General features: G+C 47.0%; 1 protein-coding gene across 2 annotated transcripts; it reads right to left on the reverse strand.

Moving 5' to 3' along the window:
- Positions 1 to 1778: 1778 nt before the first annotated feature.
- Positions 1779 to 25464, reverse strand: RNF128 (ring finger protein 128). 2 transcript variants are annotated; one of them, XM_054289629.1, is made up of 7 exons: positions 24909 to 25464; positions 11691 to 11938; positions 7646 to 7717; positions 6986 to 7068; positions 4342 to 4438; positions 3362 to 3539; positions 1779 to 1979 (listed from the first exon to the last, which is right to left on the reverse strand). In XM_054289629.1, the coding sequence occupies exons 1-7, from the start codon at positions 25462 to 25464 to the stop codon at positions 1843 to 1845; spliced, it is 1371 nt and encodes a 456-aa protein (XP_054145604.1). In that variant the 3' UTR covers positions 1779 to 1842. The 2 variants fall into 2 exon arrangements, with proteins under 2 accessions (XP_054145604.1, XP_054145605.1); XM_054289630.1 differs by lacking the exon at positions 24909 to 25464 and adding an exon at positions 21655 to 22093.
- Positions 25465 to 27244: the final 1780 nt, after the last annotated feature.

Genomic DNA, 27244 nt, shown 5'->3' on the forward strand with positions numbered 1-27244 from the left:
ATAGCAAATGATAGCTTCAGAGTGGAGTCTGATTATAGTCAGCTTTGCAACTGGAGCTCAGAGCCAACTGGTATTTTCTAGACTAGACTTGAAACTGAGCTATAAGGAAATACAAGACTTAACTGCTCCCAAGCCAGCCAGAACAGAAGACAAGAAATAACTTTAAAATGTTTTTTCCTCAAAGCAAACATAGGCTTTGGAGTAAGGAAGGGATGCTGAGCAACCTGACAAAGGAAAAGTGAGATGCTGCCAGTCTGGTCTGAAGTTCCCATGGCAGACTGCCTTGTGCTGAACATGCCTACCAGCACAATTCAGCAGCTCACTGAACACATCCTAAGGTGGCTGGATTTTCCTTACAGCTACTAGGTTTCAGCATCTCAACACAATTTCAATCCATATAACAGCAGCATCCTGCAGGTAACTAGCACTCCTTATTCCAATTACTTTGAGCAAACACTGCTTCTATTTGGCCTCCCAAAAGAAGGATGTGTTTCAAGGTTGTGGGACAGGGCAAATTCAGCATCTGCTTCCATGAGAGCTGATAATATTTTATGTCAGTCGGGATCATCAAAAATAGTGTTTTATTTACACTTACATTTTCATATTCAAATTCAATACAAATTATGAAATATTTACAACCATTTCATTTGTACTATAGCTAAGAAAATGCATTGCTTTTCCCCCCAGATTCTTAAGGTATTTATTGGAGGCTCTAAGACAAAATCCTACTAAATAGAAACTAGTCAAAGATGCAGAGGTAAAAAAATAAAGTGCATTTAGAAGATGTCCTTATTTACCTTCCCTGGACAAGCCAAGTCAGTTCTATTGAGGCACCCAGTGTTCCTACTTGACCCCATCTCAACTCCACAGAGGACAGACAGCTTCTCCAGCCCTCTGTTACACTCACAGGACATCAGCTCTCCCTGCAGCTTGTGCACTTGAGCAAGACAATGTAGAGCAACAGTCAGCATTTTTCAGAGACTGGATCATTTCTGAGCAAAACACAGCAGATGCTTTCATAAGAACTACCTTTTCATCTTCAGCTGAGTCTTTCCTGAAGTCATCCCAGACTCCCACAAAGCCAGGACTCTGCCACATTGCTGGTGCTAGAGATGGTCACAGCTCCTCAAATCACTTGAGGATCTTTCAGACTGACAAACTAACGAGGTTTGAAAAGTTCCTGCAGTTGTTCCCTTTACAGTAAGTGAGATTTGGCCTGTCAGCTTGCAGCTCTCTTTTCTTCCCCTTTAGGAATGTGTGTTGGCAGGCTGGAGTTGAGAGGTAGAGAATCAGTCGGTTACTAGAGAACCAAAGATACTGTGGACAAAATCCAGTTTGACAAGCATTAGTTTGCACTTTCTCCTATCAAAATAGTGCACTGAAACATTAAATACCATGTTGCTTTAAACAAAACTGTCTCATAAATAAGTATCAGAACAATCAAAATAAATTTGTTGACAATGAAAATCCACTTGAATGAAAATAACAAACAACAAAAAGCCCCAACTCAAAACAATTCCCAGTGGAGACAACTAGGAAACGTAAAAAATCTTCTCACTTAAACATGGTAGAGAAGCTTTGCTGAAGATGGAATTTTTGTTTTAGTTAAAATCTGCTGGTTTTCTTTATGTTTAAGACAGCTTTATCTGGAGAGCGTTAAGACTCCTGTGGGAAATACAGTTTTAAGAAAGGCAAACCATACAATTACAATTTGGACAGGTCTATTTATCTAAACATTGCCAATGCAGTATTTTCTGCAGCAGTCTTGCAACTTTTGGTTAATATGGAATGGCAGTAGGCAGCTCCTTGCAGAAGGCTTGCACCACGTGGCTGGGCATGTTCTTAGGACGTGGCTTCATGAACAACTCTGCTTTCAGAAACTTGTGTTTCATCTCCCTCAAAACCAGGGTTGTCACCATGTGAAAGGACAGTCACAGTGGAGGGCTGGGGTTCTTCACTCACAGGATGTGTGTTGTCACCTGTCCAGAAGAAAACCAAGCCGAGACAGGTTAAAAAGTGCCCCAGCCAAGTGTTACCATCCTAAAGCAAACCACACAAACTTGATTTGCAAAAGCTTAAAAAACTGCATTTTCCTGCAGAGATGGAAATCCAAGGCCATACTCCAACCACCTCTCTCCTGGTGCCCCTTGTTAGTTTGGGAGCCACTGCCTGTCCTTTCTGGAGATGCCTGCTCAGCTCAGTAGTGCTGAGCAAGTTGAACTTGTGTGCATAAGCCACAGAATCCAACTAGGAGGATATTAGCTGCTCTTGTACCCTAAGGCTGCTGAAGGCAGGCATCAAGAGCAACTCCTAGAGACCAGGCTCAGGATAAACTGAGGGGAACCTGTGCTGACTTGGAGAAGGCCTCCTCCCTGCAGACTAACCTTGTCTGACTGATGTCCCTGTGTGTCCTTCCCACTTCAAGTGAGAATGACCCATGTCATGTAATGGCCCAGCATGCCCTGAGTTGTTTAGAGGGATGCAATTTCAACTTTTGATGTTTAGCTCACAGGAAATATCCTCTTCCCCACTGGGTGCTTCAACAGGGCACTCCCAAACACACACCATTGCTGTAGCAACATGTCCTGTAGGAGACAGGCAGCAAATCCCAAATTTTCCCACCAGCTAGGCTTCCCATGGGAAATGGAGCATCCTCTTCCTAAGGCCATGCCACAGCTCAGGGGATGGTTACTTTCCTTTGTTTACCTGCAACCTTTCAATTTTTAAAGCCAAGAGCAACACTGAGTACGTGTGTGTGTGTGTGTGTGCACGCGTGTGTGTAAAGCTGAGCACTAAAAAGACATTTCCAATTTGTTTGCTCTTGTTCAAAAAGATAAAGTATTTGGAAAATCTGATATTCTTCACAAATTAACACTCTCTGTAGCCAAGGATGACTCAGCCTTGGCAAATCTGAAATTCAATTGAAGTATCTGTCTTCTCTATCTTGCACCATCTCAGCTAGAGCAAGAGTGACTCCCCACAAGTTTTTTGTAAGTAACTACTTAAAACAGACAGATCTAGTAGCAAAGCAACACTCACTCATCCAAATGAAATCTCCAAAGAGACAAAGGGACAAGGGACATCTTTGGAAAAATCTCTTTGCTCTTGAAGTAGTAAGCCTCTGACTTTGAACTATTCTTCCATAGACTTTGGCTTTTAATTCACATTAAAGTTGTGTTTCATTTGAAAACAAAGACCAAGTGTCAGAGCTAAGGGCTAAAACAAAAGGGAAGACTAAGATAACCCTGAAAAACAAAGTATTCAAGCCCTGTGAGATGCTATGAAGGCAACTCGCCCTAACTCACAGCCTAAGCAGCCAAGTGCAAATGACGTAGCAAGGCAGATGAAAGAGCAGACATACTTTCTGATGGTGCCTGTGCCTCCTGAGCAGATTCATCTGGTCCCTGCACAGAATCATATCCAGATGATGCTGTTTCACTAAGGTTGTCCTCTTCATTAACTATAGTGACAGTGGATAGAGGTCTTTGGCCACTGGATCCTGAGGCTTGCACAGGCTCAGAGCGTGGTTCTACATCCATCTATGTGAAAAAAAGAGAAAATGGTTAAATTACAACTTGACAGGAGGGTGCATCTTTCTGGGAGAACAATGCCTGCAAGGATGGAGTTCGGAGCACTTTTACACAGAGAGAAAAACGTGAAATGGAATAAAAGCTCTGCTTATCAGAGGGGAAATCCAGTTACTGCCTAATTGAGTGGGAAGCTCAGACACAGCTTGTGCATTTTTACCCAGTATCAGGAAAAGGCTTCCTTCCACTCTCAGTGCAGATATCTGCCCCTCCAGACAAATGCTGGCTCACAGTTTAACTGGTCCAGGCAGCATCAGGCACTGGCAACAGCATCTTCCTCTGGCACTTGCAACAATGAGCAATTACAGAGCAAATCAAACTCCTGATGTATCCTAGGAAGTCATGCAGTTCCAGAAATGTCATAGCTGCTAATACATTCACTTTTCAAGGGTTCTGGGTACTCAGCAACTAAGAGAAGCTGGTTTCAGGGACAGTATGAGTTGTCAAAGCCTGCCTGGAGATTTGTGAAACACCCTTAGCTGTGAGCACAAGAGTTAAGAGCAATTTTTCCATCGGGCATGAGTCAGCTCTGGCTGACATTCTGCCCAAGCCTTTAGGTGACACCAACTCACCAGGTCAGCTGCAGGCTTCCCTAAAAGGGGCACCACAATTACTCCTATACCATCTGGCCACAGACATGGCACACCTGTGTTATCACCTGCACTCCAGAGACAGCATGAAAAAGCTGAAGGAGTGGCACAACCAGTGTAACACTGTGACTGGCAGCTGCCACCATGGCAGGCTGCTGGCTTACCTCAACACCCAGCACTTTGAGGATGTCACATTTGCACAGAGGACACGTCCCGTGCTCCAGAAGCCAGGGGTCAATGCAGGTCTTGTGGAAGACATGGCTGGGGGAAGAAGGCAGCCAACAGGTTAAGTTTCATTCTAGGAAGATTGCTCATGTGCCAGCTATGAAGGACCCTTTTGTAACACCAAGGATTTATTCCTTCTAGAATGGATGACCTTATTTTGCCACAAGTTTCAGCTGAAAGTTATGGATAGCTGATCTTTCAACCTGTAGCTGGTTTGTGATTATTAGTACCCCAATACAACTTGCTATAATTCAGCATTAACATTTTTGTTACACCTCAACAGTCTAAAGCTGTTTCTCCAAAACTGTGTACAATACATTTCCAGATAATTTAAATGATACAGCTATGGACATCTCAGCCTTAGCTCCAAAGTTAACTTCTGTCATACAGATGTAGACAAAATAGCATTTGTTTCTGTTGTAATTACATAGGCAAATCATCTCACAGAGTTATGTCCTGAAGATAAACTGTACTCCCACCCATTTACTGTGTCTGTGCAACCACTGTGTATTCTAAGTGGATATTTGGCAGGCTCTACACTCAAGAAAGTAAATATAGCTCAGCCATCACAGATGCAAATGTGTGCTTCTATTAAGACACTCAATTCCACAATGGGTTTAAATTAGGCCACAGATTTAGGAGGATGACTTGAAATCCTATGATCTGCCTGTTCCCTCAGCCTGAATAGAAACAGCAAGGCAAACAAGCACTGCTCAGTATTAATCAACCCTATTATGAGGTAAGTGCAAAGATCCAGTGCTCAGCAGCCCACACTCAGCAGGATCCAAGGATTCTCCAATTCAGCTCACACCACTGGCACTTCCTTCCAGCTGCACCCACATAATTTTTGGTATAAAACCTGAAACTTTCCTAATGCCTGACTATTTTAAGTCCTTGAACTTAATACTGGACTTGTGTACCTCTGCATCTATAAATGCCTTCAGTTTGACTCTCTGGGCAAGAATGCCCTTGGCAAATACCCACACCCCAGGGACTCAGATACCATCAATGTGATTCATAGGAACATTCCTTTGATTGGTTCTTTCATAGATATAGTTAAATGCTTCCAGCAAGTAGTGTCTCAGTGTTGAGGCCAACCACCAAAATCAAGCATGTTCTTGCAGTAAATATTAGTTTATAACTCACATGAGGGAAAATTAATATAGTTGACACTTGAAGATATCACCACATGTGAGGATTATCAAGTCCATGAGTAATTTTAAGCTAGCATGCCTCTGAGAGCTGCATTTGGGCCACAGAGGAAGGAAACATCACAAATGTATGTAAAAGCAGTCTCAAGAGGAAATGCAGCAAATTTGTGTACAAAGAACACAATCAAAAGATGTTACTCCACTCTTACCCAAATAAGTCATGCATTGTTTGCAGGTTCATGCCAAGATTAGAAGGGTTTATAGGGAAATAATGAGAAGTCAGGTCTCCTATCAGGCAAAGTGTCTGGAGCCTGTCTACAAGTTTGTGTACTCATGGCACTTAGTCCATTTCTAAACAAAATTACCTATGAGCATAAACATGACAAGACAACTGGATAATCATTAACATACATGCCTGAAAGGTTGTTCAGTTTTGGGTTTTTTTTAAAGTATTAAGCATTAGATCAAGGGAGTTGGTTGATAACACCTTAGCAGACCAACTTTGTATTACCAAAACAGCTTAGAGGTCCTACTGCTTGTGAGCAGAGAAAGCCTTTGCAAAGCTGTAACCTGGTGCACAGGTAACTGCAGCTGAGATTTGCCAGTGTTTGACAGCACTGCTCAGCACACAACAGCAGCTACCCATTTTTCTATTCTTCATAACTTCATTTCTTACAAAATTTCCATCAAAATGTTTTCAAGTACTTTCTGTAACCCTCCCTGAGGGTCATGACACCTCTTCCTTTGCACAATTCAGGCAGTTCATGTGGCAGCCCTCTGATTTTAGAAGCTTGGCCAGAGCAGTCCCAGCCAGCAGGCACAGAGGGAAATCCCACAGAACAAGTTTCCTTAAGCCCTGGGGCAGCTTCATTGCTCACCTTAGGAGCAATCACATTAAAGCCTTAGTGCTTCACTACTGGGCTTCCACAGCAGCACAGCAGTGAGGTACAACAGGAGAGAACTCTAGAAAAATAAACTGCTATAGCTCTATCTTGGTCTCTGTTTCAGATGAGGCATACAAGAATAAAAATGCTTTCTTCTAAACTACAAAAGCCAGCATGTTTTAACAAATTTAGCAGAAACACAACCCTCTAGTAAACAGTAATGTAAGGGACAAGAAACAGGCAACATTTTGCCAATTACCTGCAAGTAATTCTGATACACCAGCAAAGGAAGAAATCATTAAAAAGTCCTATCATCCCACTGAGGGACACTGTGGCCTGCCAAGCTATGTGTGTCACTCCACTCACAGGGGAAGTGATGAACACAGGCCATGGGGGCACACCGCAATTGTGTATTCACACTGTTTCTGTTGTTCAAAACATTGTTTTGATAGATATTCAAGAATTCTCACTGTACAACAACTTGAGGAAAGCTTGTTAACAAACATGGCAGAATTTTGGATAAAGGGCCAGCCTGGAAAACAACTTACTTGCAAGTCAGAACACGCATCACATCATTTGGCTTGTACTGCTCAAAGCACACGACACAGGAATCTCCATCTGGACCAGTTTCCTAAAACAGTGAAATGAAGTTACAGCTTTAACACACTTTGAAAGCTTCCTCTGAACTCCAGTCAGATTTACTTTATGAAGGGGTCTAGCTAGAGTCATCCACGATGCTCCCAAATACAATCTTACATAAACACACTTCGTGGATTACTCACAGTCAAGCTGACACTTCAAAAGAAGCACTGAAAGCTTAAACCCATGGTTTAGAATTCCAGCTGAAACTGTTATTGGATTACTGGAGGCAGCAGTGTAGAGGTTTAGAAACTGCTGCCTCCAGTTTTAGTTACAAGAAGAGCTAGGGAAGCTGATTAGATTCTAGTTTATGTTTAAGCCTTCATGCCAGCAAATTAGGTCCTCTCACATCAGCAAGACCACAAGCAAGCAGCTAACAAAATAAACTGGTTTATATTGAATAGAAGTTTTGAGGCCTGGAAAAGGACCTGGTCTGAAGGAGGAACTGTGTCTGCCACCAAGAGTTACAGGCTCAGAGAGGCCTCTGCCTCCTGCTCCAGTGCTAGGGAGCTGCCCAGGTTTCATGCCAGGCTGTGCTGAATGCAGGGGGGTCACAGGGTCAGTCCTACCTTGTCCCCTTCCTTCAGGGTGCGCAGCTGCATCTGCTCAATGGCCTTCTTGGCCCTGGCCCTCAGCCGCCGCTGTGACACAAAGCAGTCCTGGTCAGACACTGCCATCCCACTGTTCATTTACTAATACTTACCCAGGTGCCCACTGCAAGCAGTTTAAAAGCAACAGTTTAAAAACCCAGATGTTATCAGAATAAGCCAAGTAAGCATGACCATACTGTTTGAAGTCAACATGAAATGGAGTTTTGGGACATACTGATGCAGCTCCTGACTGGATGACACACCAGACACACATTTATGTCTACTTGGTTGTAGCTAACCTTCTCACAAAGCACAGGAATTATAAGTGTTTTTTAGTTTGAGAAGATGCAAGATAATACCTTGATCACTTAGACCCAGCCAAAACAAACTGAAGCTTTCAAACTGACTTGGAACCGAAGACTGAACGTGGAGTTCAACAATCAATTGTTTATGTTATGCTCACCTTAGGACACCTTCCTGCCACAATCATTCTGAGGAAAGGTGAAAGATTCTTTGCCAATCAGCCCACTCAGCACCATACACCCTGAACTGCTCCACTGCTCCCACTGCTTTACAGCTTGCCTGGCAACTGTTGCTGTCCAGCTGTCACTGCAGCGCCTGGGGTTAGCCCAGAGCCGAGCTCTGTGTAAGGGTCACAGGTTGGTGTTCCTGACTCCAAGAATGGGACTGTCCTCTCCCTGCCTGGTGCACTTCAGCAGCTCTGGCAGTGCCATCCCCAGCACAGCACTAACCTCAGGGACAGACCAGACTCGAGTTTTGCAGCTAACCAAAAAGCCTCTTTCCAGTTCCACTGCTCTGTGCAGGAGCCCCACTCTGCTGCCGTTCCAGCATTCCATTCCTTAGGCATTTTAGCTGTTACAGGAAACTTTTCCATGCACTTTTCCAAGTGCAGTACTGGTGGCACAAGTACAGAAGGACAAGTGGGACGAGGGCTGTTGCTGACACCAAACAATCTTGCAAGGACTGGCCATTCGAGTCTGCACAAGATTCCTTGTGCTAAAGCAGTTAATAGCAAACAAGTTGATTTATACATCCCCCTGGGAACCTGTCAAATATCCTAGCACAAAATGAGCTACTTTTGTATTAGTATTGGTTTTAGGAGTTTAATAGCTAGCAGCTATTAACAGCTATCAAGGAAGAGACACATACAATCCAAAGGTAAGGGATGCAGACATGCACAATTCTTTGTTTAGAAACAAGAACTACTGGGGTTTTCTTGCAAGTTTGTAAAGTTCCGCTGAAGGCATCAATATATGTTTCTGTATGTCACTTATGGTTAACTTTGAAGTGATGTTGCCCTTGTCAAGGTTTGAGGCTGAAGCCAAGGGCAGCAGCCACAATACTCCTGCTTGCTGAGGGCCCCAAAAATCTGAGCAGCAAACGTGGAAACATCAACTGAGCAGGAATGCAGCAAAGCAAGCACTTCTCATACATGGCCAGCACTGTCACCACCACTTGTTATTAACTGAAAATGAAACTTTCTAGGAATGTACTCCCTCAGACAATATCTCATCTACACATCTATGTCAGGCCAAGCATATTAGACAGGACCCAACTGGCTGCACTGTTAATAATTTACTTGAAACAATATTTTAAGTTTTGCATGGGCACCAGTTTAATTGCTCCTCGTTAAATGCATCAATGACAAAGTCACCTTTAACATTGATTTTGGCAAGAACACAGCAGAACACCCCTCCAGGGGATGGAGAAAGGTTGCAGAAGAAGCTTTATGTGGAATAGTCTACCAGGATACTCGAGCTTGGAATGTCAAAGCATTTTGTAAAGCCAGGTTTTTCAAGAGAATATGAAACATGAATTATATTAGAACTATAAAATCCTCAACACAGAAAAAGCTAAAAAAAAAGGTAAGTTGAAGAAATAGAATCAAGATATTACAAAACAGGTCAGGTCCCAACTCCTATCCAGGCTCTGGCAGGTAGAAGTAGTGAGATATCCAAATGGGAAAATTAGGTTTGGAGTCACTCAGTCCCAAGTCTTCCTTGTTCAAGCTGCCAATTTCACCTCCAGCCCTTTCTGCACAAGGGTGCCTTCCTGGCAGCCTGGGAGCATGGCCATGGCAGTGCAGACCAGGCAGCTCTGAGGAGGCTGGGAACTCCTGCTTTTCTCCTGTCAGCTAAGGAAGTTCTTCCCCACAGGTGGCGATTGCCATTGAAGCAGTTTAGAATTGTTGGAAAGTTGAGCAATTTGCCTCCTCCAAAGCCATTAATTAGGTAATTTCTCAGCTGCAACATCTAATCTTTATGAAATCAAAGGAAGCAAAGACTTGAGCTGAAATTAGAAACCAGGCCACAGATAACATCATGGGTCATTTTGCTCTATTAAGAAAGGTTACTATATTGAGAACTGAATTTGTCAGTACTCCACTGACTAGAAAGGTAGAAAGCCACCTACCACATTTGCCTCAATTCTCCACCTTCCTGCTACTGATCTCCCAATGCAGGAAGAAACTGCAGAGGGGGAGACTGGAATTTCAGGCCCAGAAGGAAAGAGGCATTCAAGAAGGAACCAGCAGGTTGCACAGTGTAGCTTGCTCAAGAGGAAAGAACTGCTCTGGTTTAACTGTTGGGTTAGGACAGATGTGCTACCAAACTTCTCTTTTCACTTGGATCAGAAGCTCACATGACTGGCTTTTCTCAATATTCACTCAAGTCCAAGCACAGGGCTGCATGGTGACAGGAAAGCCACCAAGATGTACCACACAAGCCAGGAGGTTGTTTGACTAATATTCAGTATTCCTGGAGCCAAAGCACTTAGAACTCTCAAACTCTGATCTACACTAAAATCCAGTCAGCAGCTAATAGGGCACATGGCAACATCACCTTTTACTAGTTCACCTGAACTAACAGGCATTTTCTTGTTGTTCTTTCCTTACCTAATCACTATGAGGGCAGTCTGAGATGTCAGGGTATAAACACAATTGAAAACAATTCTGGATTGTCTTTGAGTTTCACTTTGACAGAACAGTATATTTTTACACCTTGACAGTAGAGAAGGTTTCTTGTATTCGTATACTCCACAAAGCACTTCTTGGGGCTCCTTGATTTCAGTTCTGCTGAAATCATCTGGAACTGGCATGTCATTTATCAATGCTATTTTGTCAATCTGCAGCAAGCTGCTTGTGCACATGGAACCCAAGACTGCTAGCCAAGCAGACTGGATTTTCCCAGACCCAGCTATCACTGAGGCATTAATAACATCTGCAGTTTCTTGAAAGCCTTATAGCTCACAACTGCACTCTTAAGTACCTTCAAAGGAGGAAACATTTACATTTGATTTAATGAACAGTGCATAGGGCACCCAGATTTTCCTGCTCAGATTTGTTTAACAGAGCTGTGACACTCAGAGCTGTGAGGATAGATGGCAGGGTATTGAAGGAAGGGATTCATCAGCAGGAGGCTGCATCTCTGTCCATAAAAGTCAGCAAGAGAACAGCATCAGCTTAGAGACAACTCCACACTTCATCCAGGAATGGCAATGCTACATCTCACAGGCAGATGACAACTTCCAGTATTTCCAACCCTGAGTCTGCCACTGTAATTCTCAGAAAGCTTTCAGTCAGTAAGCAGCTTTCAGCAAGCAGCAGCCTCCCAACATGTAGTAAAGTCATGCCCCATTTTGCAGACACACTTGCAGTCGTGTCTCCTGTTGTGGCAAGCCCATAGGCAGTGCTGTGTGGGAAGGATGAGGGTCAGCTGAAAGCAGTTTAGCTCTCTCACAGCCCCCACCACATCAGCATTAGGGCTACACTGCAGTTCAGGGAGTATTTGTAGGAAACACAGTTAGCTGAGCACAATCAACTTTTCTCTATGCAGTTTACTCTTGGCTGCTCCTTAGGAAAGTTTTAAGCTGAGCAAAGATGTATCTCTTAGCATTTTAAAGATCAAACAAATTCAGTAATTTTGGTACTTAACCAAAACTTGCAAACCTCAAGATCCACACCATGGAGGGGTGGGGGTACAAAGAAACAGCAGCACAAACTCACCTGCTCCCTGGACTGGGCCCTGGCCATGATGAGCCTCCGGGCAGAGTAAGAGACATAGCAGCCCACAGTTGCTGCTGCCACCACAAAGAAGGACACAGAGATGAAGAGGATGGTGAAGATGTTCATGGACAGGCTGCGCTTTTTGCCCACTTCGATGACCATGGAGACCCTCAGGCCGCTCTGGATCCGCCGCAGGATCTCCATGCCCTTCAGGTTGCCAATCATGATTGCCACAATCTTCTCAGCACCTGCAGAGAAGGGGAAGCCATGCTCAGTTCCCAGCTGTTGTAAAAGGGGCATTGTCTTAGATGTCCTGCTACAAGTGCTAAAGAAATGGCTGTGGGAAGCTTCTAAATAGTATTTATAGATTCAATATGAACTGATGGAACAAGTGTCACCTCTGTGTGTTTGTCCAGCTCAAAGTGTGTGCCATTACCTGTGAGCATAAGTGAACCACGTTTAGGATTCATTCCTCTCCACAGCATTCCTCACTCCTATATAGGACACAGACTGTCCTATTTTAGACACAACACTTTGGTGATTTACATTTTAACATGCCTTTGAACTACAGGAAGTTAAAAATAAATCCTCTGCAGAGTAAGGTCACTGGGGATTGTGATATCTGTGTAGGGATTGCTTCCTGTAATGGATCCAACTCCCTCCTGCTGCTTCTTAGCACCTCTTTTCTAAATTTGACAGTACTTTTGAGTACTTCCCCAGACACCAAGCAATCAAAGATATAGATCACCCTTCACTTCTGTATTTTCAGCAGCAATAGAGAAATTATTGAGGGAAATTACACTGTGAAGTCTAAGTGTTTTTATGAGTTTCTACTGAGATTCAGAGGAAAGCAAATATGAAGGGAGATGTGCTCCACTTTCAAACAGTTGGGGGCAAGATACCAAATGCCATCCTGATTTTAACAACAGGTTTCATTGGCTTAATTGAACACCACAGCAAGTCAAAGGAACCAAGGTGTTTATGGTAGGAAGAAATTTCAAGCAACTCCAGTCAAGCACAGACCAGAGCAAACTGGTTTCATTTCAGTGACATGCAAGGGCTTGAGGATACCATTTGCAGAAACATTAGAAAGTCCCAATATAACAGAGAGGCTCTTAAGAGGGGGGAAAAAAGGGAGATGAGTAAATTATCACTGCTCTCCCAAAACTAAATACAAGAAAAGTAGATCTGAGACCAGCTAATCAGGAGTCTCACTGCATTAAACCATCACCTGCAAAACATTCAGAATAGACATTGCATGAGGAAGAATAAAGACTGTTACAAAGTGCTATTTTTAGCTAACCCCCCGGCCAAACACTCTTTAACGGGAAGACCAATTGTTTTTTCCTCTGCTGAGTTACTCAAGTGATTTCCCTCTGCTGAAAGTTATTCAATTTTCAGCTACTAAAAAACCCTAGGATTGGTGTTAAACCACAAAGGCTGTCCTTGGAGAAGTGTTTATTAGTTTTCCAGCTTGTTCACACAATGCTTGTGATCCAACACAGCAAGCAACTTTCCTCAGTGGAACAAAACTCATATTTTATTCAGAAAGCTCCTCATAAAGACAACGGCATCACACAGAGAAGAGAAAAAAATAAGTCTCCCAGACTGCAATTGCTCTTAAGGATGAACTAGGGCTTATAGATCACATATAAAATGAGCTGGAGTCAGGTGTTAGCAGCAAGCAAAGTCAAAAGCTGAAACTTGCTTTTTCATAAGCGTGGAAGAAAGTGTGGAAGAACAGGCTGCAACAATGAGAAAATAAAAAGTCTGTCAAAAAAAAAGCAAACAAACCCTAATTCCCTATATTTCTGCATGTCTCACAGTAAATCTATCTTGTAACCACACATGCACAACACAAGACACAGAGTAGCAATTCCTATTAATGAAATGTCACCATCAGCCTGCAAAACCATTCCAGCTACTAAGCCATCCTTTGTGAAAAAGTTTCACCCTTAAAGAAACAAACATATTCCATTTAAGTTTCAGAGTGCATAGTTCGCAAGGATGTAATCAGATGACAGCTTCAGTCCTCACTGACTCTTCTCAACCCCAGAGATTCCAGCTGCCATTTCAGCTCTGCTTTGCATGAACACACATGGTGGCCAGCTGGTGGCCCTGACACTGGCACAAGGGCAGCAGTGAGCGGCCACTTCCCTCAGCACCTGTTTGTGACAACTTCTGTGCTTCTGTAACAAAAGCAAGAGGATCACCCCCACCCAATACAGCCTGAGCTGCTGCTTAGGTGCCATTATGACAGGAACTGAAACACGTTATGGTGGCCTTGGGACCACCAGCCCAGACAGGGGTCCTGACAGGCCTGGCCTCAGGCAGGAACAAGGTATTAGAGGGGTGGCAATGCAAGATGTAACCAAAAGTATGTATTCTATTGCCAACTGTTAAAACCAGAACAATGAAGAAGCCAGCATGCCAAACACAGCCTCCAGCATTTTGGATCCCATAATTTTTTTCCCCCCAGCTTTCTCAGAGTCTGAAGTTTTGCCCCATCTTTAATCAGACTGAAATTAGGTGCCCACAGTTTTACCAGTATTCCTGCACTCTTTCCAGAGAGCACCTTGTGCAAACAGTGCCTTTGCTATGGCCACACTGCTTCTCCCCAGGACCAGCACAGCTCACCCCAGTGCTCCCAGCACTCCATTTGGGAATACCCCCACCCCATCCTTGCTGCTGGTGGGATCACCAATCCATTTCAACAGCCCAGCTGGCAACCACTTAAGCCACCCACTCAGAAAAAGGAGAATGGAAGAAATTACTTTTGATTTTCAATGTTTCATATATATTTTTTAAAAAAAGAAAAAAAAATAAGGGAAGTGCAGACTTTGGAGTTTGAATTATCAAAGAATGAACAGGTTCTCCTTAACCACAGCACCAGAGCAGAAATGCTATCTGAAGGTTCTTTCAGGAGATCAAATACAACTCCAGCCTTGGTGCCTGGATCATTGTTTTTATCTACAAGATATGGTGCTTGCAGCACAGAGCAGTAACAGTTGTGCCTTATGCCAAAGGAGCTAGAGGTATTCCCCTGGCACCCCTCCAACCCCTCCATCAGCAAAAAAGGCATTAGGAGATCAAGCTATCTCCTGTTCTTTAACATGAAAGGCACTGTCAGTTTACATTGCAACCATTTTGTACCAGTTTGGCACACCTGGCTCCTCAGGCATGTAAGAGGAGTATCTGATAGCCTATCTTGCATGTTCAGAAAAAACAAAAATACTGTGTCTTGAACACTGCTTATCTCACTGCACTTGAATAGTAAGGAACGGGATTTCTGGTGGTTATCAAGCAGGCTGGTACAAGCTCACTGCTATCTGTTACTGTAGGAGGAAAAATAAACTAGCAGTGTACACAGGCTGAGCTGGCATTGCCAGCCTTACGTAACTCACCTCAGATGACAGGCCAGCACTGCACAGAAAGCCACCAAGTGTCAGCAGCACTCCCCACTCTGGGACATGAGGGCTCTCCCTGGCCTCAGACACTGAAACCAGACCCTGCAGGCCAGCTCTGCTCCCATCCATGCCACAGTGTGGATAAAACTAAAGTGCTGATTGCTGTCATCCACAGGAACAAGGCAAAATCCCATCAGGAATGTGCCCATGCCCACACTCATCCTCCATCCCAGACACTGTCAGAGGAAACACCTTTATTGCCCTGTGATAAGCTCTCCCCTTTGCAGGAGGGGAAGGGGATTGAACTCATAGTTCAAGAGAGAGCAATATAAACCTGGATAAGCTGACATTGTAGGCTTGTTCCTTCTTCCCCTGCTTTGCATGTTCTGCACAAACATTACCTGGCACCAAGATAAAAGAATCATTTACATTCAGGTTATTTTGCAGTCATTTAAAGCTACAGCCCCCTATGATCTGAACTGCTTGACTGGACTGCCTTTTCCCTCACAACTATTACCTAAGCTTAATTAAATCTACTTTCAGCTTGCTTTACTTGGAATATGGCACTGTGTCTGATCTCTTCCTCCTAAACACAGAAGCCTTTGCACATACAGGGGCAACCATTCACACAAAATCATGGAATGGCTGGGGTGGGGAGGTTCCTCTGGAGATCACCCAGCCCAGTGCCCTGCCAAAGCAGGGTGACCCAGAGCAGGCTGCACAGGATCACATCCAGACAGGTTTGGAATATCTCCATGGGGGAGACTCCAAACCTCTCTGGGCAGGCTGTTCCAGTGCTCAGTCACCTTCACACTAAAGAAGTTTCTCCTCCTATTCAGATGGAACTTTCTGTGTTTCAGTTTGTGCCCTCTGTCCCTTGTCCTGCTCTGGACACCACTGAAGAGCCTGGTCCCATCCTTCTGACACCCACCCTTAACATATTTGTGTGCCCTCATGAGGTCCCCTCTCAGTCTTCTCACCTCCAGCCTAAACAGGCCCAGCTCACTCAACCTCTGGTTGTATGACAGATGCTCCAGTCCCTCATCATCTTCACAGGCCTTCTCTGGGCTCACTGCAGGTGCTCCATGTCTGAACCCAGGAGCCCAGAACTGCACACAGAACCTCACCAGGGCCAAGCAGAGGGGCAGGGCACCTCCCTCACCTCTTCCCAATGCACCCAGGATCCCATTGGCCTTGTTGGCCACAAGGACACACTGCTGGTCATGGACAGGAGTCCACCAGGGTAGGTGCGGCTTTTTCACAGAGCTGCCTTCCAGCAGATCAGCCCCAGCCTGTATGGGGGTATTCCTCCCCAGGGGCAGACAGCTGCTAAAGTTCATTAGTTCCTCTCTGCCCAGCTCTCCAGCCTGTCCAGGCCTCCCTGAATGGCACCACAGTGGAATACTGGAGGTGGAAACCAACCTGCACTCTATTCACTTTAAATAGTGTTATTATTTGTCAAATGAATCCAACAGTTACCAACCCTTTTTTTCTCCCCCCACCCCTTTGGAGCCTTAAAGTCTTACACAAATGCTCCCATCCCCTAAATCTTAGAATATTTACAACAGTAAATCATGCTCTAAAACAGCAGCCAGGACAGTAACACTTTTCAAGGGTACAAAAATGAATGAGATCTTGTAGGACAGCTCTCTTCACATGCTGTTTGGTCAGTTCCACCTTTCAATCTAGCAAACAGCATCTAAAACCTCCTGGAGAAACAGCAAGCAAAATTCCTAATGAAAATTCTTTGGTGAGTTTACTCAACAGTTTTCAGGAATTTTGGTTTAGTAAATACATTGCTCACCCTCTCTGAATGAGAATGAGCTCACCACTAATATCCCTGGCTCCCCACATGCTGGTGGCAGCTCAGTGTTCACTGGGAAGAAGTGAGCTTGAGAAAGCTAATGGCAAAATGATGTAAAGGGCACAGTCTCAGCCAGAAAGCATCTGTCTGTGGAGAGATGACAGGTCACAGTGGACACAGAGGGGAGCTGTGCTGAGCTGATGCTGTGTGCTCCCCAGCCTCAAGGCTGGAGGCAAACAAGCACTGTCATTGTTTTAGCAGCATCATGTCCCTCACAATGAAGCCTCTGCCACCACAGCTGTCACTGAGGATTTTAATTCATCCCTTCACATTTCAGCAGCCCAGTAAACTCAAAGTGCAAGGGCACTTCACAGACCTATTCCAGGCCACCTAAGGGATGATGCCTACCCTACAGTTCTCCATGGCACAGAGGTACCTAAATTATATCATAAAAAGCAAGAGCAGGGATCAGAAGCTGTCAATAGCACCAGTTTGTCTCATCCAGTTTCTCAATGCCCCTGCTGTTTGCTCCCAGACTGCTGTGCTGGGGGCAGCCCCAGCCACTGTCACACCCCACCATCCCCTGGGGTGGGGGATCAGGGTCAGACCCACGTGCTACAATTGCTTATCTGAATGCCACTGCAGCTGTGACATCAATTTATTCTAAACCAGGCAGCCAGGAGAACCAAAGTGAGTTTGAGTGCATAAAGACAAAGCTCAGCACATTCACATCAAAAAGTTATTCTCAGATGCAAAGAACTACAAACTCCAGACACCACAGACTGCAAATACCATCCAGGCACAGCAGATGCATGCAAGGTCCTTCTCAAAAAGGAACTGCAGGAAAGGCTTAATGATGTGCAGAGGCTCATCTGGCCACAGCCAAGGAACATGAGAGAGGAAGTGCCATTAATCAGATCCTCCATCCTCATTCCTCTCCTCAGATGTTCTCAGTACAAGTCTTCTCTCACTGCAAGAGGTGCACTATTTGTTTACTCAAGGCTTACAAAGTCTCAGCACAGCCTGCCTTGGGATTTCAATTCTGACTCAATCTTTAACAGTTCTACAGCTCCCATCAGCCTTTCAACACCTTGGCAAAGTTTTAGCTTGTTTCTGAAGATCATAGCTCACAAAAAGCAGTGGAGCACAGCTACACTCTCCTGCCATATCCTGTTTTCTCCAAGCATATGGAGGTAAGGCTTCACCTCAGTGAAACTCCTGCAGAATAAGTTAAGTAGCAGTGCTGCATATTTAACCTTTCCTTCTCCTTTCACCCACTGATGCATGTTTACACTTGAACCAGACCTTGTTAGCCTGATTCACACTGTTACTGCTTGAGGCAGAACCATTCAGTTGTGTTCCCCCAGAACAAGCCCTCTGCAGATCAGGTGATGTGCTTCTCCAGTCTAGAGTTACACCATAGGACAGAAACCAAAGAAAATTACCACAGTTGCTTTCTGACCTGCAAAGAATCCTCCTTCACCAGCTGCAAGGAAATACTGAACAGCAAAGAATGCTTCCCACCATGCCCTCAAGCCAAACCACCCAACAGCCTGGTTCTACCTTAAGGCAAGGTCCACCTTTAACACAAACCAACTCTTGCACTTTTTTCCCCACATGCTGCTGGTTTTCTCCAATCAAATGTCTTTTCCAGAAGGTCAATAGAGATTACAGAGAGGTGCAATTATGAGCACACAGAACTGTACTTTGAAACCCTGCTCAGCCTGACACAGAGCGGTACCATCTTAAAATGTGCACAGTTAAAAACTCAAGTTTGCTAATTGATATGGGTTTGTGCTTATAAACCACAAAGTAAATTTTACTTTGGACTCCATTAAATTCTTCACATTCTGCCTGTTAGAGATGATTAGGCAGGATTTGATCATATCTGATTTGGCTATTCACTGCATTCTGTTGTTTTAATTGCCAGAGTGGTTTGCTTTTTTTTGGGTAGCTTTTGTTGTTTGTTTTTTTTTTTTTAAGTTGGCACACCAAACGGTTATATGGATGCAATGAAGAATTCATCAGACTAAACATGATGATTATAAGAAACAAAGTCTCTGGAAGCAGGATGACTAGGACAAACACTGCCGCAAATACAGGCCCATTTAAGTCTTTAAACAAGAAAGTTGCTTCAAAAGCCAAGTCTGAAGGTCCCAGAAAAAGGCATACTACACTTTTATATAAGCTTCTGTTAATAACTGTGGGGTTTGTTGCTACCAAAGTTCTTTAAAGGAAAGTGTATTGTGCCATACAGAGTCCACCCATAGAGATCTTCCTTCTCTGCCAGGCAGGTGACAGGGGAGAGGAGAGCACCAGGAGAGCACCAGGTGCTGCTGGTTTAATTCCCCCCACCCCAGCAAAGCCATCTCCTGCTACTTCCCACTGCCTCAGCTTGGAGGAAGCATCTGGCCTTGCTTGGTTTCTCTTGATGGCATGTGGCCCCAGCCAGAGCAGAAATGCAGCCAAGTAGGAAACGCAGACTGCAAAGTCACCAGCAGCACAGCCATAGCCACAGCAGACGTGGTGGGAGGTGTGATTGCACAAAGCCCATTCTTTAATGGGCACAGCCACCTTCCCCCTGGCCCAGGAGAGTCAGAGCAGCCAGTGCCACAAGCAGGGCAGGAGAGGGGAGCCATCCCAAAGCACAGTCAGCAAAGGGCACTGTGACCAGCTCCCACCTCCCGAGTCTGAGGGGCAGTGCTGGAGCTCATCAGCACTGCACGGGGGATACCCTGCACCCCTGGCAAACCCAATGAGGCTGATGACTTGCAGCCAGCTCCAGCCTGGCCGTGCTGTGTTCACAGCCTGCAGTGTTTGTCCAGTTTGACCAGAGAGCCCCCAGCAGGGGCAGAGGCAGGGCTGGCACAGGCACAGCTGTCACAAAGCCCTGTGAGCAGGAGGAAGAGCATCGCTGTGGGAAGAGCCAAGAGCAGGGACGTGCAGACAGACACAAGGATGGAAAAAGAACTCACGTCCAGAGAATAACAAAAGGGAGGGTGGAACAGGAAAGAAAGTGAGGGACTAAAACAAAGACAAGCAGTAAAAGCAACAGCAGCAACAAGCTTAGCCCAAGCTTAGTTTAACAATTCTGCTACGACATGGCAAGGAGGAGTCAGGCAGATTAAATAAGTGGTTTGACAGAAGCTGTCTTCTTCAAGGAGTCTGTCCTATTTGTCTGCAGCTGAGCTGGGAAGTTTCAACATGCCCTCGAGTCTCCATGTCATCATGCAGGATAATCAGGACAGTTAGAGCCACTCTGACATAAATGCCTCAGCAAAAGCTTAAGGACAGCATAGGAAAGGAGGGAGCTCCTCTTGGAGCAAACCCTGCCAGGAGCCCCTGGCTGATGTCAAGAGGCAGCTCCTAGCAAGGTTAGGATGCTGTGGGTGTCCCAGCAGCCAGGATGGAGGAGGAGCAGGAGCACACGGTCCTTCCCCTCAAGAACAGGTTCAGCAGTGACCCAGCCAGGCCAGCAGTGCCAAGGGAGCTCCTCCAGGAGCTGCAGGATTAGGCAGGCACAGAGAACAGGGCTCAGGGCAGGGACGCTCTGTCAGTTCAGCAGGAGGAACTCGCCCAGCAATAGTCAGATCTCAATAGCATTTGTCAGCTGATGATTTGATTACATAAGAAAGCCTTGCCTCAGAAAGGCCAGAGCCAATCCAGACTGTATGTTTTGTATTCTTAAAGCAGAGTAACAACAGTCCTACAGCTCTTTAAGATTGCAAGCTCATTAAGACAGCAAACCTCCAGAAGCAGCTACTGTTTCCTTGTCTCACCAGAACACTTGCCTCCACTGCTAACAGAAATCCTCTCCAAACCTTCGAAGAGGTTTGCTGCAGGGATATAATTATTTTTCAAACCACTCAGAGCTTTAAGACACAATACTCATTTTCATTGTTCAGTTTCTCTCCAGAAGATGGGGCTTCCCAAAGCAGTGTCACTTGACAGAACTCCAACACACCCACAAGGGTGCGCGTCTGTCCAACAGCTGCACAGAGCCACCAAAGCCACTCATCCTGTCACACACAGGGCACCAGAAGGCGTTTACACAGCTTTCAGCCTAGGTCTGTTCCTCAGGTAACATTAGCCTAAAACACAGCCAAATCTCACTCTTCATTTAAAACATGGTCAGGTCACGAAAAACCTTCCACTAAGTAGGAGACTTTCTACAGCAAGAGAAGAGGAGCTCTGTTATCAGCCTGTTCATACTGGAAAACAACCTTTAAAGACCTTCAGCTGCTTGCATTAGAAGAGGCATTTTGCTGCTGAAAAGTTACCTACAGAAGAGACTCGTACTTCACTTATGCCTGAGCTGGTTAGTGCGCAGGGCATAGGGAGAAACAGCACCTGAGCACGGAAACCCAGCCCACTTTACAGCCCCAATCAACTCCAGTCTCAACAGGCATTAAAAGCCTCCGCATCCATCACCTCTACAGGCTCGGGCCAGAATCCCAGGGCTCGGCCCGGCCAGAGCCCACTCGTCCTCGGCCCCAGATTTCGGACACGGTTACTCATTAATCAGAGAAAAAACAACATCAGCGCCTGAAACAGCACTGGCCAGTCCGGGCAGAAACTCCAGTGGTGCGGGGAGGCAGCGACATTCCCGGCTGCCACCGAGGAGCCGCGGATGTGCGGCCGGGCCGGGCCCCGCTCCCGCGGCCCCCGAGGGAGGGAGGGAGGGAGGGACGGGGCCGCTCCCAGCGCGGGGACCCCTCTATCTGCGAGCCCCCCGCCGCTCCCCGGCGCTCACCGTGGTGGGACATGGGCAGCACCTCGTTGCCGGTGCCGCGGTAGTTGTAGATGACGGCGGCGGCGGCGCCGCGCTCGGCGGCCCGGCGGATCTTGTCGGCGAAGGAGCAGCCGCCGCCGCGCTCGATGAGGGCGAGCCAGCGCGGGGAGCCGCCGGCCGGGGGGGCCCCGCTGAAGTTGGTGAGCGCGCTGCACGCATTGAAGGCGTCGGGGCGGTCGGGCAGCACCAGCAGCCCCTCGGCCGGCTGCAGCGGCGAGTCCAGCCCGTACAGGCCGCTCTCGCCCGCCTCCCAGCCGCTCCGGTTGCGGTCCACGCCGTTCTCCCACGACACGTTCAGCCAGGCGGTCCACGCCGCTGCCGCCGCCGCCCCGCGGGGACCGGGCGGCGGGACGGCGCAAAGCAACGCGGCCAGCGCCAGCAGCGCGGCCCCCGACGGCATCCCAGCACGGCCCGGCCCGGCCGCCCGCCGCCTAAAGCCGCGCCGCGGCTGCCGGGGGAGGAGCGGGGCCGCCCCCGCCGCGGCACGCCCCCGGCACCGCGCGGCACCGAGCACCGCCGTACCACCGCACCGAGCACCGCACCAGCGCATCACCGCACCGCACCACACCACACCACCGCACCGCCCCGCCCGCCGCCGCGGGAGCCCCGCCGGGAACGGGCCCCACCGCTGCCCGGGGAGTGCGGGCCCGGGGCGCTGCGGTGCTGAGGGGGCGCCTCCGGGCATCCCCTCGCTGCGCTCTCCCGGGCGCAGTGCGCCACCAACCCGCGTTTCTCCCGAGGGCATGCGGAGGGTCACCTGCCCGGGCCACCTCTCAGAAGTGACGGCTCCTCCTGACACCACCCTCGGGGGATGGGTGATCCCCGGGTGCCCCAGGGAGGGTGTCTCACCTCCTCCATCACAACCCGGCACAGCGGCCCCGTTCCCCGGCCCGCCCCAGTGCCCGCAGTGGACAGAGCACGGGGCGGGCAGGGGACTCCGGGAGATGCCATCTCCTGATCCTGACACTCCTGAGCGGCCCGAGACACAGCAGCGCCAGCACAAGGTGCGCAGCCGTGAGCCAGCCGGCCTCCAATAGCGGAATTCATGTTTGCTGAACACTCTGTCCTGACTGATGTTATCTTACAAAATACTGGGTAGCACTGCTCCCTCACTGGACTGGCCATCGCTGTCCCGATCATTTGACAGATGCTACAAACCTGCCACTTCAACCAGCAACCCCTTTTTCTACTTATATATTAGTTGTGTTTGCATCATTAATTATTATTTGATCTATGGAACTCACAACAGAAAGTCCTGTTTCTCCAGGGCCCTGCTGTTATTTTTGGGGCAGCCACTTTGCATGCACCAGTCCCTTGCTCCAGCACTTACACACTTTTGCATGGGTGTCCTGCACCAGGCAGTGCAATCAGTGCTGGCAGAGTCATTGCAACCACGAGTGTGAAATGCTGTAGAGCCCTGCCAGGGAATTAACAAAGGAAAATAACATGAGAAAGAACATTTCAAGTTCTTCTTCTCCAGAGAGCCACTCTTTTGACTGAGAGGCCTTGCCTCCTGTCAGCTGCTCTGCGGGAATCACTCCCAGCCCCAGGAGCTTTTCAAACACATCCCAAACAGCCTCAGCACTATGCACAGGCTGGAGCTCTGGGTGAGAGCCCATCACTGAGAAAGGAATATTCCTGGGCAGTGATTACATGGCCCAGGATCAGCTGCTGCCTATGCAAGCCTATGCCGCTGCCTATGCAAGTTCACCCCTTTCTCATCCGAGTCAGCACCAGTCAGTTTTTACCCCAGGCTTTGGGCTGATTCTGAGCCTGTGTGACTGATAACCAGCACTGTGTCATCTGTCTGTGGTGCCCATTGCCTTTCCCTCCCCTGTGCTCAGAGCAGCACACTGAGCCTTACACAGCCTAACCCAGCTCAGGTTTGAATCCCCCCTGGGACAGGGGCTTCAGAACCAGCCCACTCCCCCTGCCAGCCACAGGTGCTTCAAAACCAACCCCTCCACCAGCACCTGCCCTGCCAGCACAGCAGCTGCAGCTTTTGGCAGGCCAGTAGCCCAAGGACATTGGTTTGGTTTTGCTACTGCAATAGCAGCGTGCAGAGCAAGCAATGAAGAGCAGATGAAGCAATTTGCTCAAGATCAATATTGCTTACTAAGTGACCACTTTTGTCCTAACCTAAACAAACCTTAATTTTTCCCTTCCACATCTAAGTAGACAACTTATTTCAACAGCAATAGCTCCAGCTATAATGAGAAGTAAATCCATAAGCAATCAGAGAAACGTGCTTTTGTTTTGAAACCTGTTCCATGTAGGGGCAGAGAGAAACTTAACACACCTGTGAAAACACAACCAAGCTTTATGCACTCAACAGCAGCCAATCTGCTCAGACTCAAATGCCTACAAAACTTTAAGGATGTTTAGCTCTAGCATTTTCACTCAGAAAAAACTGAACCAAAGCCAAAGGTTGGAACCTTCTCAGAATACAAAATTTCCTATAGATCTGGGGATTTTGAGCATAAGGCTGAGTCACAGTCTCTTACACATGCATGCATTACAGTACATCATATGATTAAAAAGCACAAATGAAGAAATGTGAAGAATGCATTGAGAGCAGCCCTGACAAGGACTGGTGATGGAAGGAAGGGTGGTGACTGAGGAGAAGCTCAGCCAGCCTTGCTTGGCTTGGCAGGGAAGCCAGCTGCAAGGGGCTGTGCATCCCAGCCTGGCCAGCGAGGAGTGCGGCAGGTGCCTGGGAGTCCCAGCAGAGCTGATATGTTTTAAAATCCACATGCCAATTGTACCTATTTGAAGCCACATAACTCACACTGAGAACTTCCTGGCTCTCAGAATTAGGAAAAAGAAAAAAAAAAAAAAAAAAAAAAAAAGACAAGATCTATCTTGCAATCTGCAAAGCACATACCTATGCTGCAGACACCTGCAGGTTCATTTGTGTCCTCTCACCTCAAAAACCACACTGGTGCCTTCAAAACAAACACGAAGTAAAAACCAGGACTAACTTCAGACACTCAGCCCTTTGCCTGCCCTGTACCAATCAGATATAACAGCAGGGTCTTGCTGACTAAGCACTGAAGTCAAGATCAAATTGCATAACATGTTACTTTTCTAACTGAACCTCTTGATCAGAACAGCAATCACCCCCAAACACCCCCGGTTCCTCAGAGCCTGGCTGTGCTGCCCTGACCCCAACTTCAGGGAAAGAAATGTCCGGGTGCCTGCAGCCCTTCACTCACCCTGGTGTGCCATCAGGAGGGTGTTGTTGCCTCTGCCCCGTGAGTTGTAGATCACGGCCGCTGCTGCTCCCCTTCTGGTCGCCACCTGAATTTTTTCAGCAAAACTGCAATTGCCTCTTTCAATCAGAGCTATCCACGGTGCTTCCATGACAGTGAAGGCAGTGTTTCTGTCGCAGGCATAAGGATCAGCATCAGGCACTGGAATGCCCACCACCCCCTGAGCGCCGATGTAAGGAGAATTAAAGCCATACAGGCCACATTCACAGCGCTCAAACACAGTCCTGTTGCTGGTGCTGTTGAAATAGAATAAACTGAGAGAGGCCAGCACAGAAATTGCCTCCGTAGCGTGGAATGAAATTAAAAAATCCACCAGGAGAAAGAGAAACCAGAACTTCTTGACTTGCTCCATTTCTTCTTCCCAGCAGCAGCAGACGGAGATGTCCAGAGGTATTTTCCGCTGCTGGTGATCACGGAACGCAGCCGAGTCCCAGCGGAACCTGACACCGGCCAGGTGAGCTGGGCAGTGCCAGGTGAGCCCCGGGACACGCCCGCCCATCGCGGGGCAGGAGCAATGTCCTGCGGCCGCTTCCTCCTCCTCCTGCTGCCGCACAGCGCCCATCCTCCTCCTCCTCCTCCTCCTCCTCCTCCTCCTCCTCCTCCTGCTCCTCCTGCTCCTGCTGCTCCTCTCCCAGCACGGCACAAAGCCCCCCTCGGGTGATGATGCTTCCCCAGGAGCGCCCGCTCCTGTTTCCACCGAGCGTCCCTGCAGAGGAACAGGTCATCTTTCACGCAGTTACATAAGCCCTCAGTTCTCGCTTCATGGGGAATCTGTGATGCAAATGGCCTTGTTAAGAAGGTCAAAAGCAAAGGGAATGTATTAGCAATTATTAGAAAAATTACCCTTCTTCCAGGTGAGGTTAACCAAGTAATTTCCTACATTTCTCCTTTTCAAATTCTTTCAGTTGCCTACTTGGAGAGGTCCAGCTTGTTCTGGTGCTTTTCATGAGATGTGGAATCATCTACACTGACCTCAGAAACAAACTCCCTCTGTCAGAGCATTTTCACATTCCACATGACTTGAAAGATGTCCACTGAGAGGTTGGAATGATTATCACTCAACTCTCCACTTCTGGCTGCAGGCTCTGGAGATTCCAGGCTTGTATTCCCTAACAATTCCTGGATTCCCTTCATGTCTTCTTAGCATAAAACAGTAACAATGAAAACCTTACTCATGGCACAACCCCCCAGTCCACCAGGAAAATAAAGGACAAGTCGTCAAGTTCTCCAAACCTTGGTCCTGGTTTGCTGCATGCACAGTGTGGAAAGCCAAGAGAAGCTGCAACTTGGGGGTACACTTTGTGACAGGAGCTCAAGCTAGTTCTCCAGAAAAGGGTCTTGAAAAGAGCAAACATCACTGTGGAAAAGATTATTGGAAAAGCCAAACAGCTTTTCAGACATTAAATGAAAATGGAAAGAAAGAATCCAAGATGTTCACATCTACTATTAATTCCCTTCCTTATATGTTCCCCTTTTCTGTGTAGCACTTGTTCTACATCACAGTAATTCCAAATTATTACCTCAAAGACCTAGGACTCAGCAGTTTTCTACACTCTACAGTACCTTTAGCTACACACAGTTTGCCTTCCCCCTGTTTTGCTTTGAAAGCAGTGCTGGAGACACCAGACAGCTGCAAATGCAAGATTTCAGAGCACAGTGCTTTGGTCAGCCATGGGCTCTAGACAGGGCATGTGCTCCCCCAGGGTTTCACCCTCAGCAGTGACAATCCACAGCAGCACCAAAGGTGATTGCTGGAACACTGTGCAGGGGTCAAGACTCCATGTCTGGGCTTAACATGGCAAAGTTCACCTGTCTGACGGACCTGGGATCCAAGCTAGTTGGCTTTTCTAGCTGTGCCAATGAGCAGCAGGAGAAATAAAGCAGCCAGCAGAGAGGGCCTTTGCTCCAGGCTGAAAGTGCTGCCTTGGCAGGGAGCAGGCAGACAGAGTGGTGAGATCACAAACACTGCAGCACTTCACGAACTGAAGTCATATCATATCAAGTCCAGCATAAATTAGGGTGGTGGTGCTCCCCAGATTGATTAGAGTAGTAAAATGTCAAGTTAACTACAAGGATTGGATATTGTCCATTTCCATACTGCAGGAGTAATTATCTCTCCTTCCCAGCTTTCACCATGAATATTTCAAATAACACTTGAGCAAAACAAAATTAAATCCTTTAATGTCTTAATCAGATTGTCTATATTCCACATCATTCTGATATTTCTTTCAGAGTTAGGATGTCCTAACATGAAGGATGAAATGTTCAGTGCTACATAT

The sequence above is a fragment of the Melozone crissalis genome, unplaced genomic scaffold, assembly GCF_028551555.1.
Source record: "Melozone crissalis strain CALT ecotype California unplaced genomic scaffold, PUWL_Pcris_2 ptg000068l_1, whole genome shotgun sequence".
Lineage (NCBI taxonomy): Eukaryota > Metazoa > Chordata > Aves > Passeriformes > Passerellidae > Melozone > Melozone crissalis.

Bases quoted from the DNA above. Each gene is read 5' to 3' on its own strand.
- RNF128 (XM_054289629.1), bottom strand. From the start codon at position 25,464: ATGGGCGGGCGTGTCCCGGGGCTCACCTGGCACTGCCCAGCTCACCTG. The intron at 7,718-11,690 runs GTGAGTTTGTGC...TTTGTGTCACAG, and splicing joins GGGCCCAGTCCAGGGAGCAG to CGGCGGCTGAGGGCCAGGGC. The intron at 7,069-7,645 runs GTAGGACTGACC...TCACTGTTTTAG, and splicing joins CCCTGAAGGAAGGGGACAAG to GAAACTGGTCCAGATGGAGA.